Source organism: Hippocampus comes, unplaced genomic scaffold (assembly GCF_001891065.2).
Source record: "Hippocampus comes isolate QL1 unplaced genomic scaffold, H_comes_QL1_v1.1 scaffold174, whole genome shotgun sequence".
Lineage (NCBI taxonomy): Eukaryota > Metazoa > Chordata > Actinopteri > Syngnathiformes > Syngnathidae > Hippocampus > Hippocampus comes.
The window spans coordinates 8,261,847-8,276,814 of record NW_017805983.1 but is presented as its reverse complement, the minus strand read 5'-3'; the positions used below and the strand labels follow the sequence as shown (position 1 = coordinate 8,276,814).

The following is a 14,968-nucleotide window of genomic DNA, read 5'->3' as shown; positions in this document are numbered from 1 at the left end:
AAGAGATGAAAAGGACACCAGGAAAAGGAAGAAGCCGACACAGCTGGCACTGGACGATCAAAGCTGACAAGAACAAGTTGAGAGAAAGGTATTAAAAAAAAAATATATATATATATATATATATATATATATCCTAATTTTTCTTCATCCACAATGGAAAATATTGTTATCTTCAACATTCGATACCCAATGCTTATTTTTAAAAAATGTATGGGACAAAAAACAAGAAATCACGTATGCCATAGATGTTCTGGAACCTGTTGCTTCTTAACCCTTAAAAAAAAATAAGATGTTGATGATTTTGTTACTTCCTCATAAAATCCTACATGGCTACGCACTTTTCTGTGTTGCCGATTTAGTAGTACCGTATTTCCAGTCCCTTTCGCTATGGACGGAAAATGCTAGTCTTTTGGTGTCTACGACAACTAAAAAGAAGTCCGCAGATTAGAGATCAGGGATGTGTAACTTAAATGATGGAGACGGCCACAATTTTATACTGTGAATAAGTTGCTGGTGACCTGTAGACAATGATTGTCACTGTGGTTCGACAAATGGACCACTGGGGATGTTCTGTTTCGAATGAAATGTTTTCGAGGCCTTGGTCAAACTGAATTCATGTCTGCTCACCACAGAGGAAGCTCAACTAGGACACATACACTATATCTCGCGGGCTCACTGACTGCAGATGAGGAGCGGAACCAGCGACGGTTGAAGTGAGGGGAAACAGCCCAAGTGAATAGGGGTGTGGTCAGAGCACACACACACACATACACACACTCCGAAAGAGAGAGGAGGGCATATAAAAGAGCGGCAGCACAAAGCAGACTTTATCCTGTTCGTCCGTCCCGCTTGCTCTGGCCTCACAGCAAACGCCCATCACCCTGCCCCTTCGCTCGCTCAGCACACCACCTCCAGCGCACGCTCCCACCTCACTCTGACCATGCGGAGGATGAACGGCATCGCTCTCGTCCTGGTGCTCTGCACATCACTGCTGTGCAGTAAGTTACTGATTCGAACATCTTATTTTGAAATGTAGCTTTCTGATTGTATTTGGATTCATTTCACTTTCTTCCGTCGCTCTTGTCATTCACGCATGTGGATTTTGGGTTGATGTTATCTTTATGTAGGTGTCTCTGTTGCGCAGACGGAAATTCAATCGGAAATTCAATTGTTACATTTGTTCACAAGTCGGGGCAGCGGGTCATTTTGTGGTCCCGTCGCCTTGGGGACCAGCCTTAATTTGTAATAACTGGATGCTGGATTTTTCTTTTTCACTGAACCCCTAAACCGATCCGGTTTGGAACAGCACCTTCACTCTGACATCACTCATTCGAGTGTAAAGAGAATCCCCTCAGGGGTTCATAAAGTAGAAAGTTGTCTGAAATTGGTGGGTTATACCATGAGCTGAAGATGTTTGGCAGAATGGTGACCCCGGACACAAAGAGTCTTGCTCAGGGGCAGAAAGTTGCGCTTGAGAATAATTATGCTTTGTATCCTGTAGCGGCCCTGCGGGCGCGTGCATGCTTGTGGCATGCGTGTGTGAGAGGCCACATGCTAATTGCATAGTGACGACTGCATGGCTTTCATGCCACGGCCAGCACCAAATTTCGACTGGTGCTCAAGTCCAGGCTCAATGACTTCTGCAGTGTCAAATTTGGCGTGTCCTTGACCACTACGCCGGTGAGATGAAAATAGCTCAGGAACGACTTGAAAGAGAGAAAAGACCATGAGATGGTTGAACATGCTGCTCGTTTGTAGAATAATGAGGGGAACTGTCTCCATCAGCAGCTTACCAGAGGGCAAATCAATTTACAGGTAGATGGAAATCCAGTTACCGTCTGTGCTCTTCAACACGACATAGTCGATCATCCAAGTATGCTTGCTACCTCCGAAATGAAAGTAACACATGCCTGTTTGCAATTTTTTTTTTTTTTTTGGAGAAAGATTCTCATCGGCGTTCCAAAATTCACATGCTTGTTCGATGTTAATTACATCAACAAAAAAAAATGCGCACCCAGGTCCGTCATGCAAGCACTATTGATAACTATGTGATATTTCTATAATTGACTTTTTCATCTCGTCCTCAAATTTTCAAATTGTCTGTTAATGTGTTCTTGTGCGGTGAAGCCGATTCCTTTCAGAGGCCAGCCTCCGTTCTTCAGTGGGACTGTGATCACACAGACCTGAAACATTGCTGACAATTGGCTTGATTCGGCAGTGAAGTGTGAATATGTAGACTGGGCAGCGTATGTAATATTCGTCAAAATTATGTCACTTGTACAGTCCAACGTCGTTACAACAGACCTCGACGGACAAAAGGAATCTGTACGTTATAATGGTAGTTCATTCTAACCATTTCCAAAAAAATGGCCGCCAACTAGGTTGTATAATACAATATGGACACATAGATGTAAAACCATGAACATGTAATACAGTATAAAACTGACAATTACGAATATGTGTGAACGGTATGAAGAAAAAATGATTTTATATGAGATGAAACAAACAACTGTAGTGTTCCTGCTTGATCTCTGAAAACATTCAGTCAGCAAAAGTTACCCGCCATAGGCAACTGCCAGGGCCACTGACGAAGCCAACTGTCATCAATTTAGGATGTGCTGTGCCTCGAAGCTGTTTACGATCAACTTTCAATTTGTTGGCCTCCAACTCTGCTATGATTTTGTTGCCACTACGGATGATTATCAAAATTGTTGATTTTGCCAATTCATAGTCTTGGCTGAGCTTCGTCTGGGTGACTCCCTCTCAGCCCTCTCAAACAGCGAGATTCGCTTCCGTTGACCAGACATGTTTTCAGACCATACGCTCAGGATCGCGCTGTGCCTCCGGAAGTATAACAATGTATGAGTCGATCAGTAGCGTTGCTAGGCAACGGAGGAAAATCCCGAGCTGTACATTTTGTTCATAAGAAAGGGCGCGGCGGCAGTTAGCATCCCACGATTTGGTATAACAAAGGCCTTTTCACTATTTTGTGGGAAAAAATCTGGTCGTTATAATAAAGTTTACATTATAAAGGTATTTCTTGTAAGCAAAATCGGCAAATGGAAAATGAATTACACGAAATCTGCACTTTGAAATGTGAATGTTATAGGGGTGGAAACGTTGTAAACGGCGTACATTGAAAAGAGCTTCGACTGTATCAACAAACGTGCTGACTGCAAAGTACGAAGGCCAGCTCAGTGTTTGAGGTCAGAGGCCAACATGAAGTGAAGTGACTTCTTCTGTCGTGCTCTTGGCGTGAAACTGCTACAGATCAGGAGGTTTAATTGAATCCACATTACATTTAGTAGCGGTGATGTCATCAGCTGCTCAAGGGCGAGGCAGCTGACCGGCCCATTTTGAACACCACTTTGTTGTATTCACACAAACAAGCTGGATAGCTTGCAGCTCTCAGATGGAATCAACCAATATGTGCAATCAGAAGACGAAGTTAGGCAGATGAAAGCCACTCTATTCATAAGAACAAAGACCTCCGATTTGTGTTGTGGCACCACATCTTCAGCTGACAGATATCTTTAGACTGTTTCGAAACAAGAAGGACATAGCACAAACATGACTTCCAACAAGAGCAGGCAGATTACACAACTTTTGTTGTTCAGTACCGATGTGCAGTTTGTCACACCACAAAGGAAATTAAAGGCCATTTTGAATGATGTCAATCAACCTTGAATTTTTTTCGGGGGGAATATACCAAACTGTTCAAGGCTGTGGGGGCAGGGACCCTGTATCCCCGCTGCTCATCATCTTCAATGGCTCAAGGACAAAGGCAGCTGTGACAGTCAATGTTAAAATGAACCACGCCAAGATATTGGCTCAGGGTTGGGAGTTTCCAAAGTGTGCAGTGCATGTGATTTTTCAGCATACCCTTGCCAGTGATCAGTATGGCCTTTGTGCCCTGAATGTGTATCATGTGGCCATGCAAAATGATGTAAGCTATGGAGACTCAGATAACACCAAACAGACTGAAAAGAGTATTTATAGTGGACTCCAAAATGAAGCTCTCACTTCCATTTTCATGTTCGGAATGATAATGTTTATGTAAAGCAAAAAATACGACCTGCTATGTCAGTACTTTTTTCAGTAAATATAGAGTGCCTCGTGTTTATCATATAGATAGTCTTTTATATGGAAATGTACCCATGTGTCGTGTTTTGATTCATCAATTCAAGTCGGTGCGCCGTTCAGCTGTTGACTAGCAAAATATTGCTTGTTTTCCACCTACATAAGAGACACTTAACTGGGTTTCTTTTCTTTTTACGCTTGAGGAAGATGTCTGGTTTAGTTTGAGGGGATGTGGTTAAAAAGCATCCGCATAATTCTCGTTGCAGATACTGTCAACGCAATTACATCATAACACCACTGTCAACTCAAGTGTGGAAAGTTTTGGGCCTCATTCGGTGAATTCCTAAAACATAAGCACGGGCAGAATATTACCTTGGATTTTCTTGAGGCCATTGCTATTGACCAGCATTCTTTTGGCTCAAACGTTTTGATTGTTAACATCGCGTTCAGATGCTGAAGGGCGTGGGTCTGTTACATAAGCCTTGGCAGTCTTCGGTCAAGCCCAGGGTGTGGGTTTACTTGGACCCAAAGTTACAGCGTGATCTAGCAAAATAATTAAAAGTGGAGCCTGTGCGCCGTCAACGTCCCAATTATCCACAGCCGTCGCTTGCAGCGAGCTGAACGTGTTTAAACTCAAAAGCAATAAACCAAATAGTGTCTGCCATCACTGTCCACTCCGTTACCTCATTTGCCATGTTTTGCGGGTGTGACAATCTCCCTCTGCACTATGTTCATGTGAAGCCAGCAGAAAACATATTTACGGTTAAAAAAACAAACAAAAAAAAAAAACAAGACCTCTGTCACAGCCGGCTCAATGGTCATCCAGGAAAGGGGCCGACTTGGAGAAGTAAATCATCGAGTAACAACATTTACCCAGTGAAACAAGCCTAATGAATAGCAGACTACGCGATAAAGGTTAAACTTTGCCGTTCCAATTACTGCTGTCCCGGCGCGCCTTATTGTTCTTTGTTCCCCAAGCACCCTGCAGCACAGCCACATGATTTAAGCAGTGTAAAGAAAAATACAAAGCACAACAACCTTCTCTTCTCGGGTTTCTCCTCAACTTTTAGAGGACAATTTGATGGGATAGCCACCGCAAGCAGCCACAGTTAATGAGTAGCAAAACAAGAACTTGGAAGCATGTCATTTCCACTTAAAATGGACTTTATCTTAAGTTGGCACGCCACCTCTCATTGGTCGGTCCGCGTGGGACAACCAGGCGGAGGGTTGGTTATCTTTTCAAAGCAAAGATGGCTCACCTCAGGGGAGAAAAGTTTTTAATGAGAATAGCCGAGCACTTTTTACTGCTCTCTATAATGATTGTTCTGTGAAAGCATATTTAGCGCTTCCTAATTGCACATAAGTGCTTTCCCAAAGATGGAACAAGGTGCTCAGATTGGTTACCACCTTCTAAACGCTCACTGTATGACCTCCATATGTGCTTTAGAAAGTTTTTCTTCTGTAGCGGTTTCTTTCCGTGTGTGAGCTCCAGGGTCACAATCAAATCCCAACCTGATCGTTCAGCGTTTTGGGTCTGCGAGTCTTTTTACAACCTTCACCACCCCCACCAACTTAATTTCATGTAAGAGCAGCAGCTGGAATGGAGCAGTCCACATACATCCGTCGCCTCTGACACAGCTGGCGTTTCCACTTTCTTGTCCGCTTACAAAGTGGACAGAAACACTGGTTTTGAATATCACCAAATAGTTCAATGAGTGAATTAGATGTTGGAAAAAAAACCCAAAACAAAACATCGGTCACGTTTCTTTTATCCTTCTTGGGGGCTCGCTCCAACTTGGGATTTTAGAAGCTCCGTGTTGCAGCTCCATAAAGAAAAGGGGCCATATTTTAGCAAAGCTGTATTGCTGTGATTACAGTCAAGTGTATCTGCAGGGGCACTCTGAAATGGGAAAAAGAGAACCACTTCGGCCACCTACCAAGAAAACTATACGGTGCATACAGTATTCCCTCTCACTGTGTGATATATTTGCTTGTTCTGTCCAAAGGCACTGATATATATATACAGCCCGGTCAACACAAATATTTTGTGCTTCATGAAGCTTCACAAGTGAAATAAAATGTTCTCTCTTCAGACGGAGCAACTTCCAGACAGCATATGTAGGTTACAACCGTGTTATATGTTTGCTCAGCCACTTACTGTCTTGGAAAAATTCATGGACCGCAACCCTGAAGCCCGATGAACATTTTTCGACACATGGGTGAGCGTTATCTGTTGTCCACACCGTATTCCCCATCTGCAGGTCAACCCACGGTTGTGGGAGTGCTGTGACAGACACATCCTGTCCAAGGATGTGCATGGATACGTTCCAATACCTGTTGTTGTTAATTCCTTTCCCCAACTCCAAACGGACTTCTATTTGGTTTAAAAACACCAGGGGTGCGGACTGGGTGGAAAAGTCAACTTTTACCACCCATCTGTGTGGGAACAAAAATAGTTGTCAATTCATGTACACGAGTGTATTCAAGGAACCTCTAGGGAAAGACGTAGTGTCATTTTTTTTTTCTGGGACCACGATGTTGGGTTGTGTGATATTACAGAGGAGCATAGTAATGCGGCCGCAACGACTACCCTCAAAACTGTGCTCGGGTAAATGTTGGTTTAGCTTTGAAAGCTTCAGTCATTTTCTTCTGTCAGTATTCAAACAGCATTTTATGACATTATTGCAAAGGTCAACTGCTGGTTATGCTAATTGTTGGCTCTGGAAACTGCTTCTTGTCTTGGAAAAAAAATGCCTAAAGCTTATTGATAGGTTTTAATCTGGGGAAAAAGGTTTATTTGTCATCTGTAATTTGAAGGAAACATTTTGTGATAGAAATATTCCTCAAAGCTTAAGACTCATTTTTTATGCTGGTTAGCTAACTTTTCACCACTAACATTAGAGAATCTTATCTTGCTTTACACCATTTCCACAAACCTTATGAAGCATTGGGGAATAAACCAAAGGCAAAAAAACAAAACAAAACAAAACATTTTGGTGATGAGCACGGACGGAATTTATCTTCACTTATCACGGTTACTCCCGGAGGACAGTTGTTTGGCCTTGGCACAGATCTGCTCACGCTGAATGGACCATTCACATCATTTTTTTGGGACTGTTGAGTTGCTTGGCAGACACGTCAAGCAGACGACCACTTGCAATGAGCAACAGATAATTGTGAGGAACTCAGGATTCTCATGTTGTGGTCAAACGTTGTCTTTCTGACTAAAGCTTAACCAACAACCATTTTGGATACTGGTGACTTCACTTGAGGGGCGAGTTCAAAAAGTGCCAAAGATGAAGTGGTTGCAGCCTCTAAAATGGGATGAGTTACGGGTTCTTTCAGATTTATCTTGAGAAACACTTTGAGCTTTGGCCTTATGGTCATTTAAAAGATCATTTTAAGATGTAGTCTTCACTTGCTTTGTTTTTTTTTTTTTTTGGGGGGTGGCGTTATTTGACACTTGAAGGAGCCAAGATGAAATAGTTGACCCAAAGTGACCTTGATGGTTATATGTAATCGATTCCTGATTTAGTTGAGGAGGTATTTACAAGCAGACGTGGAAGGTCGTCTCAAGGGTCTTCTCTGGACATCTGGAAGCAAAACGGGTGTGGCACAAAAAAGAGAGCCAGGGCGTTGTCTCTGGATTGTCTGGGCGGAGGTCAAATACAAAATCCTTAAGGCTGCTGACGCTTTCCCCTTGTACATGAAGTCACAGGTTTCTCAACATTCCGACGAGGCAACTGATGTGAAAGAGAAGGCAGCTGCCTCACCTTTCCCTCCCCTACTCAAAACAGCTCCAATACCAACAGAGAGGAAGTTGGCTGCCTCTCTTGACAGAATATGCCGCTGGTGTCCCCTAGTCTCTCACAGCATCCCTTTAATCAGGTGTGACAGGATTTGTTTTTGCCGAAATTGCCGCACATGTGATCCATGCGCAAGGGTAGTAGAAATGGTAAAGACGGCACTAGTTCCACATTAGATGATGAATAGTAAGGCATGGGCACCATTGTCTACAACAATGAAAAATATCCATGTTGACGTCCTGTTCGGTTTTCTTTTCGTTTATGTGGCATCCAGAGAAGATCATCCAAGTTGTCGAATGATTGAAAGCCATGGCCCTTCAGATACAAAAGTTGCAGGTCACCATTTTATTATGATAGCGGTCTTACCAATACTATACCGTGTCTCAGGCTCTTACTTGAAAAAAACTCAACAAAACCGTTTTTAGCGTGACCTCACCTTACACGTGAGTAACATCAACCATCTGGTTTGTTATGGGAATGCAGCCCGAATTCACCACTAATAATGCTGTGAAGAAGATCTCACAAGCAACAAGGTGGTCGAGGACTATTTCACAGTATTTCTTCAATCATATTTCTGAAGTGTGTCTTTTAATATGAATTCAGCTTTTAAGTGCTCATTTGGGACAAAAAAAAAAAGATATTGAGAGGCTTGACAGTGCCAGAGCGACGTGTCTGTTTGAGGGCCCACACACACCAGCGTTGTTTAGTCCTGTTGCATTGAACCCCATCGCGTTTATCTCATTGCCACACACCATTTGAGTTAGTGTGAAAGCAGGAGTTAAACACTCGTAGATTATGATAGAAAATATACCATCACTCAAAAAAAACACAAAAAAAATATATATATATTATTTTGCATTCTCTGTGTTTTTTCAAACACTACCCAGATAAAGAACAGATAGTCAGAGGCTGTGACCCTTTGGCAGTTTATTTGCACAGGTACACAGACAATTGGTCTCTGTGTCTTCCAATTAGTTGGAGAACACACAGGCCGGCCTCTTGACTTTTGGTTTGCCAGGTGAAATTGTTTAAACCATCACTCGCCAAACAATCCAGTGTTTACGGCGGCAGCATTGTCTCAAGACGGTGCCACTGGTGCCCAAGTTTGGTCGTCAAACAGAGCTTCAGAGCTGTTGTTCTTTCTCTGCAGACCGTGTGGTGGGCCAAGATGAAGTCGCAACGGATGCGCCAGCAAGTGATCCGGCCGCAGACAACAGTGACGGTAGGTTTCCCCGATGTGGCAATTGTGGAATCGGAATCAGTAACAAAGATGCATTGTGGCTATTTGAAACTAATTCCTATCTGAGCATGTTTTTGTCAGCACTCTCTTGCTTCCAACCTACAACAAATTACATTAAATGAGCCAAAAAGACAAATTCATTGAGTAAATCATGATCGCGACTACAAATACGAAGTACTGTAGATGATTCTTGTGTGAATGCTTGTTGCTATGTGCCTTCAGACAGCAGCTGAGACTTCAACTAAGTGGTGGCACCAAACGTGATAAGCAGCAGAAAATGGATGGAAAGACACACTTGTCTGCACTAATTTGCTCTATCCATGTACTCTCAGTCAGTCCCGGTGTAATGGACTCAGCTGTCCAGCCACAGACCACCGTTGCTCCAGATTCAGGTGTCGCTCCAGTGGCTGAAGGAGACACTGGCGCACCTGCTGAAAATATGCCACCCCCAGAGAACAATTCTCCCAGCGCTGACAACCAGGAAGGCGGAGCCTCGGGCACCACGGCCGGCCCCATTGCTCTTGGTGATGATGGCACATTCGTCCTTGAGTCGTCAGATTTGTCTAACGTCAGTAAAACTAAGGTGAAGAATTTTCAAAAAAGATTCGCTTATGACTTTTGGGTGTGATGTGAAAGGCTTGTGCAACATACAAGATATCTCATGCCACTTCCTGTCTCCACAGCTCGTGGTGGAGTGTGTCGGCAAGGGGGAGATTGATGAGAGGAAAGCTGTCAAGGCTGTGGTCACTTATACTGACTGTGTGGGTAACTCACACTCATCTTTTTCACAATATGACTTTGAGGCAAGAGTGACTAATCGGAATCGATCGAGACTGGAGACTCGGGTTCAATCTTTAGGTTTATTTTGGATTTTGCCAAACATTTTTTCTTTCTTTTCATTTTTTTTCTTGACCAGATAGTTAACACAGGACACACTGTAAGGATGCTGTAGGCAAATGTGTTTGACACAAGTGATTGCGTCGTCTCATATGACACGTATGTTTTAAATCAATTCAAGTCATATCACACCAGTAAGTCTTGAGCTTTTCAGGGTGAATGGTAGTTTTCTCATGCCGTATGGGGCTCCAGGTGCATAGACGTGAACAGTTGACCCCCTCTTGGGTTTAAACTGCAACATTCACAAGGCTAAAGGACCATCTGAAGAAGTCATCTGCTGCAGTCAACTTAAAGCTCAACATGGACTAAGCTGCCAAAGAATGGTTTGTTTACGAAGCACGTCATAAAAGAAGAGCAGATGAATGACTTTACTCCAGGCATGATTGCTCTGGACTCCTTAAACCATAAATCAGAGCCATAATGCATTGCAGCAACGGCTTGTGGAACTTGCTGAACTTCAAATTCCTCATCAAGCATGAGTCCAGTAAGTCACACAAGGCCAAGTTGAGTGCAGGAGACATGTGATGCACCACATGTGACACAGACAGACGCAGAAGAAGATGGCTTCCATGGGAGTGATTGTGTATCACAAATTCAGCTCTGCTGAAAGTTTTTTTTTTTTTTTCCTCCCCGCCTCACAAAATCTGGATTGTGCAGCTGCGGGCTCCGTCCCAATTAGCTGTGAGCCGGGGTTTGCGCACAAGCGTCCCCTGGGAACAAAGAGAGACGCCTGGATCGCATTATAGAAAATGAAGAGTGATCCCAAGTCTTCATTGTGCAATGAGGTGATATCATCGATCACAACTAGGCGGAGGAAAGTCAGCAAGTATTCCATACAGCTGCGGTCTACTTCTGTGACGCACACAAAAGCCTCCATGCCCTGAGAACATTCCGGAAATCGCATTTGTCTTTTGGCCCCAAAACCCCACCCTGAGCAGCAAATGCAAATCAAGATATTTGCACAAACTAGGGAGTGAATATCTGGGGAGATGGGGGGTAACAAAGAGTGAAAACAGAATGGCGGTCCAAACAGTTGAGCAAAGAACTGTCAGTCTTCAACGAATCTCCAAAGCAGAGATGAACTGTAATTTTATTTCTGCATTTTCAGGTGGACACCAAACGGATCCTTCAAAACAGCGGCATCCAGTGTTACATTGAAAAGTGTCACATCAAAGTCTACCAGGACGGAAATAACATCCGAATGGTCAGGAATGATGGTATGAATGAGCCGAGACTGGATAACCGGCACTTTTGTCATTCTGGTGATCATTCGTCATTTCTAAATTCTGTTTTCCTCCCATGCGCAGCCAAACCATATACTTTGGTTGAAGCCCTCAAGGGGGAATTAAAAGACAAGGTAAGAGAGCGCACAAAACTTTATAATAAAGAGTTGGAGACTAACCTAGACTTCGCTGTTGGTCCTTGACCTTGTAACATTTAACCTTAATGGTTTTGGATGGCACGGTACCCGAGTAAATGAAACGGACCCATTTTTTGTTTCAGTCTTCCAAAATATATAACGATCAGCTCAATTTGGTAAAGCAAGAATCCCATTGATTGGTAACAGTTTCTCGCAGTACTGTATACAGTATAGCGCTTGCAGTTGTCAACAGATTTTCCTTGCTGCGTGTGTTTCTCACTCAACCCGCCATAACTCTTTAAGCGTCTCATTGGCAGTATTCACTTTTTCGTTTGCAGTTGGGAGTGACAAATTTGGAGGCGCCACCGTCTTCATCATCATCATCCTCATCGGGTCGCTCTGTATTTGTGGGCATTCTGGTCACCGGTCTGCTGTTGGCTGCCGCCATTGTTGCCGGATTCTGCAAATGCCAACGCCGAACTGAGAGCAAGGGAGTCAAGCTGGTGAGTAGTTTGACATTTCCCCTCTGGACATATATCAGATTTGTTTTCAACTTCAGTAGAAAATCCCTCTATTATATTGCGTGTCTTATTCAGTCAGTTGGTGAGTGATTTGTCCAGGGTGCAAACAGATAATCAAGAAGCTCTGTCTAAAGAAAGTGTTTCCATGAAAATAACACTGCATCCTGAAGTTATTTAAAAAAAAAATTACAAGTTTGTTTTATTTTAACATTATGTGCTTTTATTGTCACAATAATTTTTAAGTTTCTCTCGAGTCTGTGTATCATTTGTTGGTGGCTTGTTATTTTGTCATCCGTTGTTTTGATTATATACAAAAATTATTCCAATGAAAATTATTCCAGATTTTTCAGAATTCAATTTTAAGCTCGGATAAAAAAATCCCAATTGAAAAACAGGCCGCAGATTTTACTATTTAATGGATCAAGTAAATTTGGCCCAGGAGTTTGATAATTATCATGAAAGTTTGTTTTGTTCAAAATGTTTTGTGATTTTCATGAATGAAACACAGCCTGCAAATTGCAAGTTTGAGTTCATGCCCAGATGAAGGGACATGGGGAAAATGTCCTTGAAAAATAGAAAAAATCACTATATGTGTTGTGTAGTAAGAACTCCACAAAAATATGAAACGTTTTAACAACCATCCACAAATCAAATACATGTACTGTGTAGCAGTCTGCAGACTTTGAAGTACAATGAAAGCAATGCAGAATACTGCTTCTTAAGTTAGATAGATGCATCACAACCATCTCATCTTAAATAAAGTTAGAATGTCTCAGTATCCCTTGTTTGCCAAGTCACCAACTTCTAAAGTAGATCTGTGGCTTGAATTCCTGTTGAGAAGTCTTCCACTCGTAACACTATATAAGACACGTTATATGAGAGAGAGAGAGAGAGAGAGAGAGAGAGAGAGAGAGAGAGAGAGAGAGAGAGAGAGAGAAACATGAAGAAACTTAAACTCAGTTGTACTCTGGACTAGATGTATGTATAGTTTCAAATATATATATATATATGAAACAAAGATGAAAACAAAGGATAGTTTTGCAATAGTTATGTTAGTTTTTCATTAGTCTTGTCAATGTAAAATGTAGTTTCAGTTTTATAATTCCAATTTTTTGTTCACTACAATAACCTTGATCGACACTCACACACACACACACACACACACACACACACAAAAAGAAAAAAAACGATCTTTTGCCTTTCAGTCAGTTTCATGTTTTATGGTGTTTACAGGTGTCAATAACTGTTTGCTGCCTCAATTAAAGAGACACTTATCATAAATACTGTTGCCGGAAAGTCGACAGGAAAAAAAACATCGTTTTCTGACTTATTTTCTACATTTCAACATGCGATTAGGTGAATTTTTGAATGCCTGACCAGCATTTTAATGTGTGTGACATGCTTGTGCTCCACTTGCAGGCAGAGGAGGCTTACCCAGTGGATCAGGAGAACCAGGGCAACACCCTGGTGTCCGTGGCTCCACTTAGCCCCCCGACAGAAACCCAAGACAAACCCAATGTGAACGGGGAAGCTCCCGAAGCTGACAAGACGGAGCCTCCTCCCACTAACGGCCACTCCGCCACCAAGACTGCAGACACCGAACTCTGAACCCCTCTTCGCCTCACACACACACACCCACGCACGCACGCACGCACGCACGCACTCACGCACGCACGCACACACACACACACACACACACACACACACACACACACACACACAGGCCAACCCAAAGTCAGATCCAACTATGAAATCATCAGGGAAACCAACATGGCTAAGGCCACCTATCTTCCTTTCTTTGGCTGGGTCCTCCAACAAGCACCAGGAAATCGAGTCGGATCATGACGAAGTGGGCGACGGTGGATGTTAACGATGGCTCAGTTCCTAACTTGTTGATGACACTTGAGCTAGAGATGGTAGATGAGCGCTTTTGGGTGGGACCAAAATGAATTTTGCCGTGAATCACCCCCTAACGGGTCCCGTGAGGGCCGCAGCAACTCCGTACAGTCGACACCCATCAGCCGGCGCGTCATCAAGTTCGGCGCTCCACCTTCCGCGAGAACATATGACACATACGCGCTCGTGCCTCGGCCAATGACGAAGCTCGGTCCCCTTGAATTATTGAGCATGTAGAAGTGTGAAAGTGTGCGGGTATGTGTGTCATCCTGATCCCTGCAGGCTTCTTCTGCTAAACCGTATGTATGCATGACTTCATGTGGTCTTTTCCCACTCTAATGTAAATGTGTAGGTTTTCTTCTGCTGAAGTTCAACCTCATCGTTTTCGTCACCACAACAGTCATGTTGCCAAAGTGCCTTCAGAGGTAGGCTGCAATTCACGAGAGGAACTGACTGTATAAACATTGAACTTGGCAAGGCTACTCATCAGTGTTATTTTCATTATACTGTACTGTGTATGCGATTTTATATCAGTATTCTTATGAGCGGTGTGATGCAATTGTTGTCTTGTTTTGTTTTGTTTTTTAAATGCTACTAGCTAAATCTGTTATTTTGCTCCAACGTGTCAGTTTTCACTTGAAAGCTGTTGGACAACATGAACACTGTGGCATTTAACAAAGCAAACAAAGTACTTGTTGGTGCAAGTGTGTGATTTTTTTTCTCTTACATTTTACTTCCAAGAGACTCAACACAGAAGGAAAACTACTGTTATAAATGTTAAACTGGAACCCAATTTGACTTGATTTAATTTTGTATCATGTGTTTACTCACATTCCACTGACTGTTTTGTTTCACAAGCAGACACTTTCAATTGGATTTGAGATCAAAAAAGTCAAATAAAAGTCAGACTTTTTTTATGATGTGGTTCTTCTTGTTTTATGGACAAAGCCGCTCTTTTAATTGACACTTTGTCTTCAATGGCGATGGGTCAAGTGAAGATTGTTGAGATTTGACTAAAACTGAAATATTCACTAATCCAGAGATGAACTTTCTCTTTATTTTTGTAGTGTTTCAACTCCTGCCAAATTAATCACTATAACACAATTATTCCAGCATTATTTTGATATTATGTTTCTATCAAATGTACAAACAACAACAACAACAAAAC

The 14,968-nt window shown here is 42.6% G+C and overlaps 1 protein-coding gene across 3 annotated transcripts; it reads left to right on the top strand.

Annotated features, from left to right (window-relative positions):
* The first annotated feature begins 812 nt into the window (after positions 1-812).
* Positions 813-14,717, top strand: cd34 (CD34 molecule). 3 transcript variants are annotated; one of them, XM_019891443.1, is made up of 9 exons: positions 813-998; positions 9,037-9,108; positions 9,459-9,709; positions 9,810-9,887; positions 11,132-11,240; positions 11,331-11,380; positions 11,722-11,886; positions 13,324-13,539; positions 13,596-14,717. In XM_019891443.1, the coding sequence occupies exons 1-8, from the start codon at positions 941-943 to the stop codon at positions 13,510-13,512; spliced, it is 972 nt and encodes a 323-aa protein (XP_019747002.1). In that variant the 5' UTR covers positions 813-940; the 3' UTR covers positions 13,513-13,539; positions 13,596-14,717. The 3 variants fall into 3 exon arrangements, with proteins under 3 accessions (XP_019747002.1, XP_019747003.1, XP_019747001.1); XM_019891444.1 differs by having other exon boundaries at positions 9,471-9,709; positions 13,324-14,717; XM_019891442.1 differs by having other exon boundaries at positions 13,324-14,717.
* Positions 14,718-14,968: the final 251 nt, after the last annotated feature.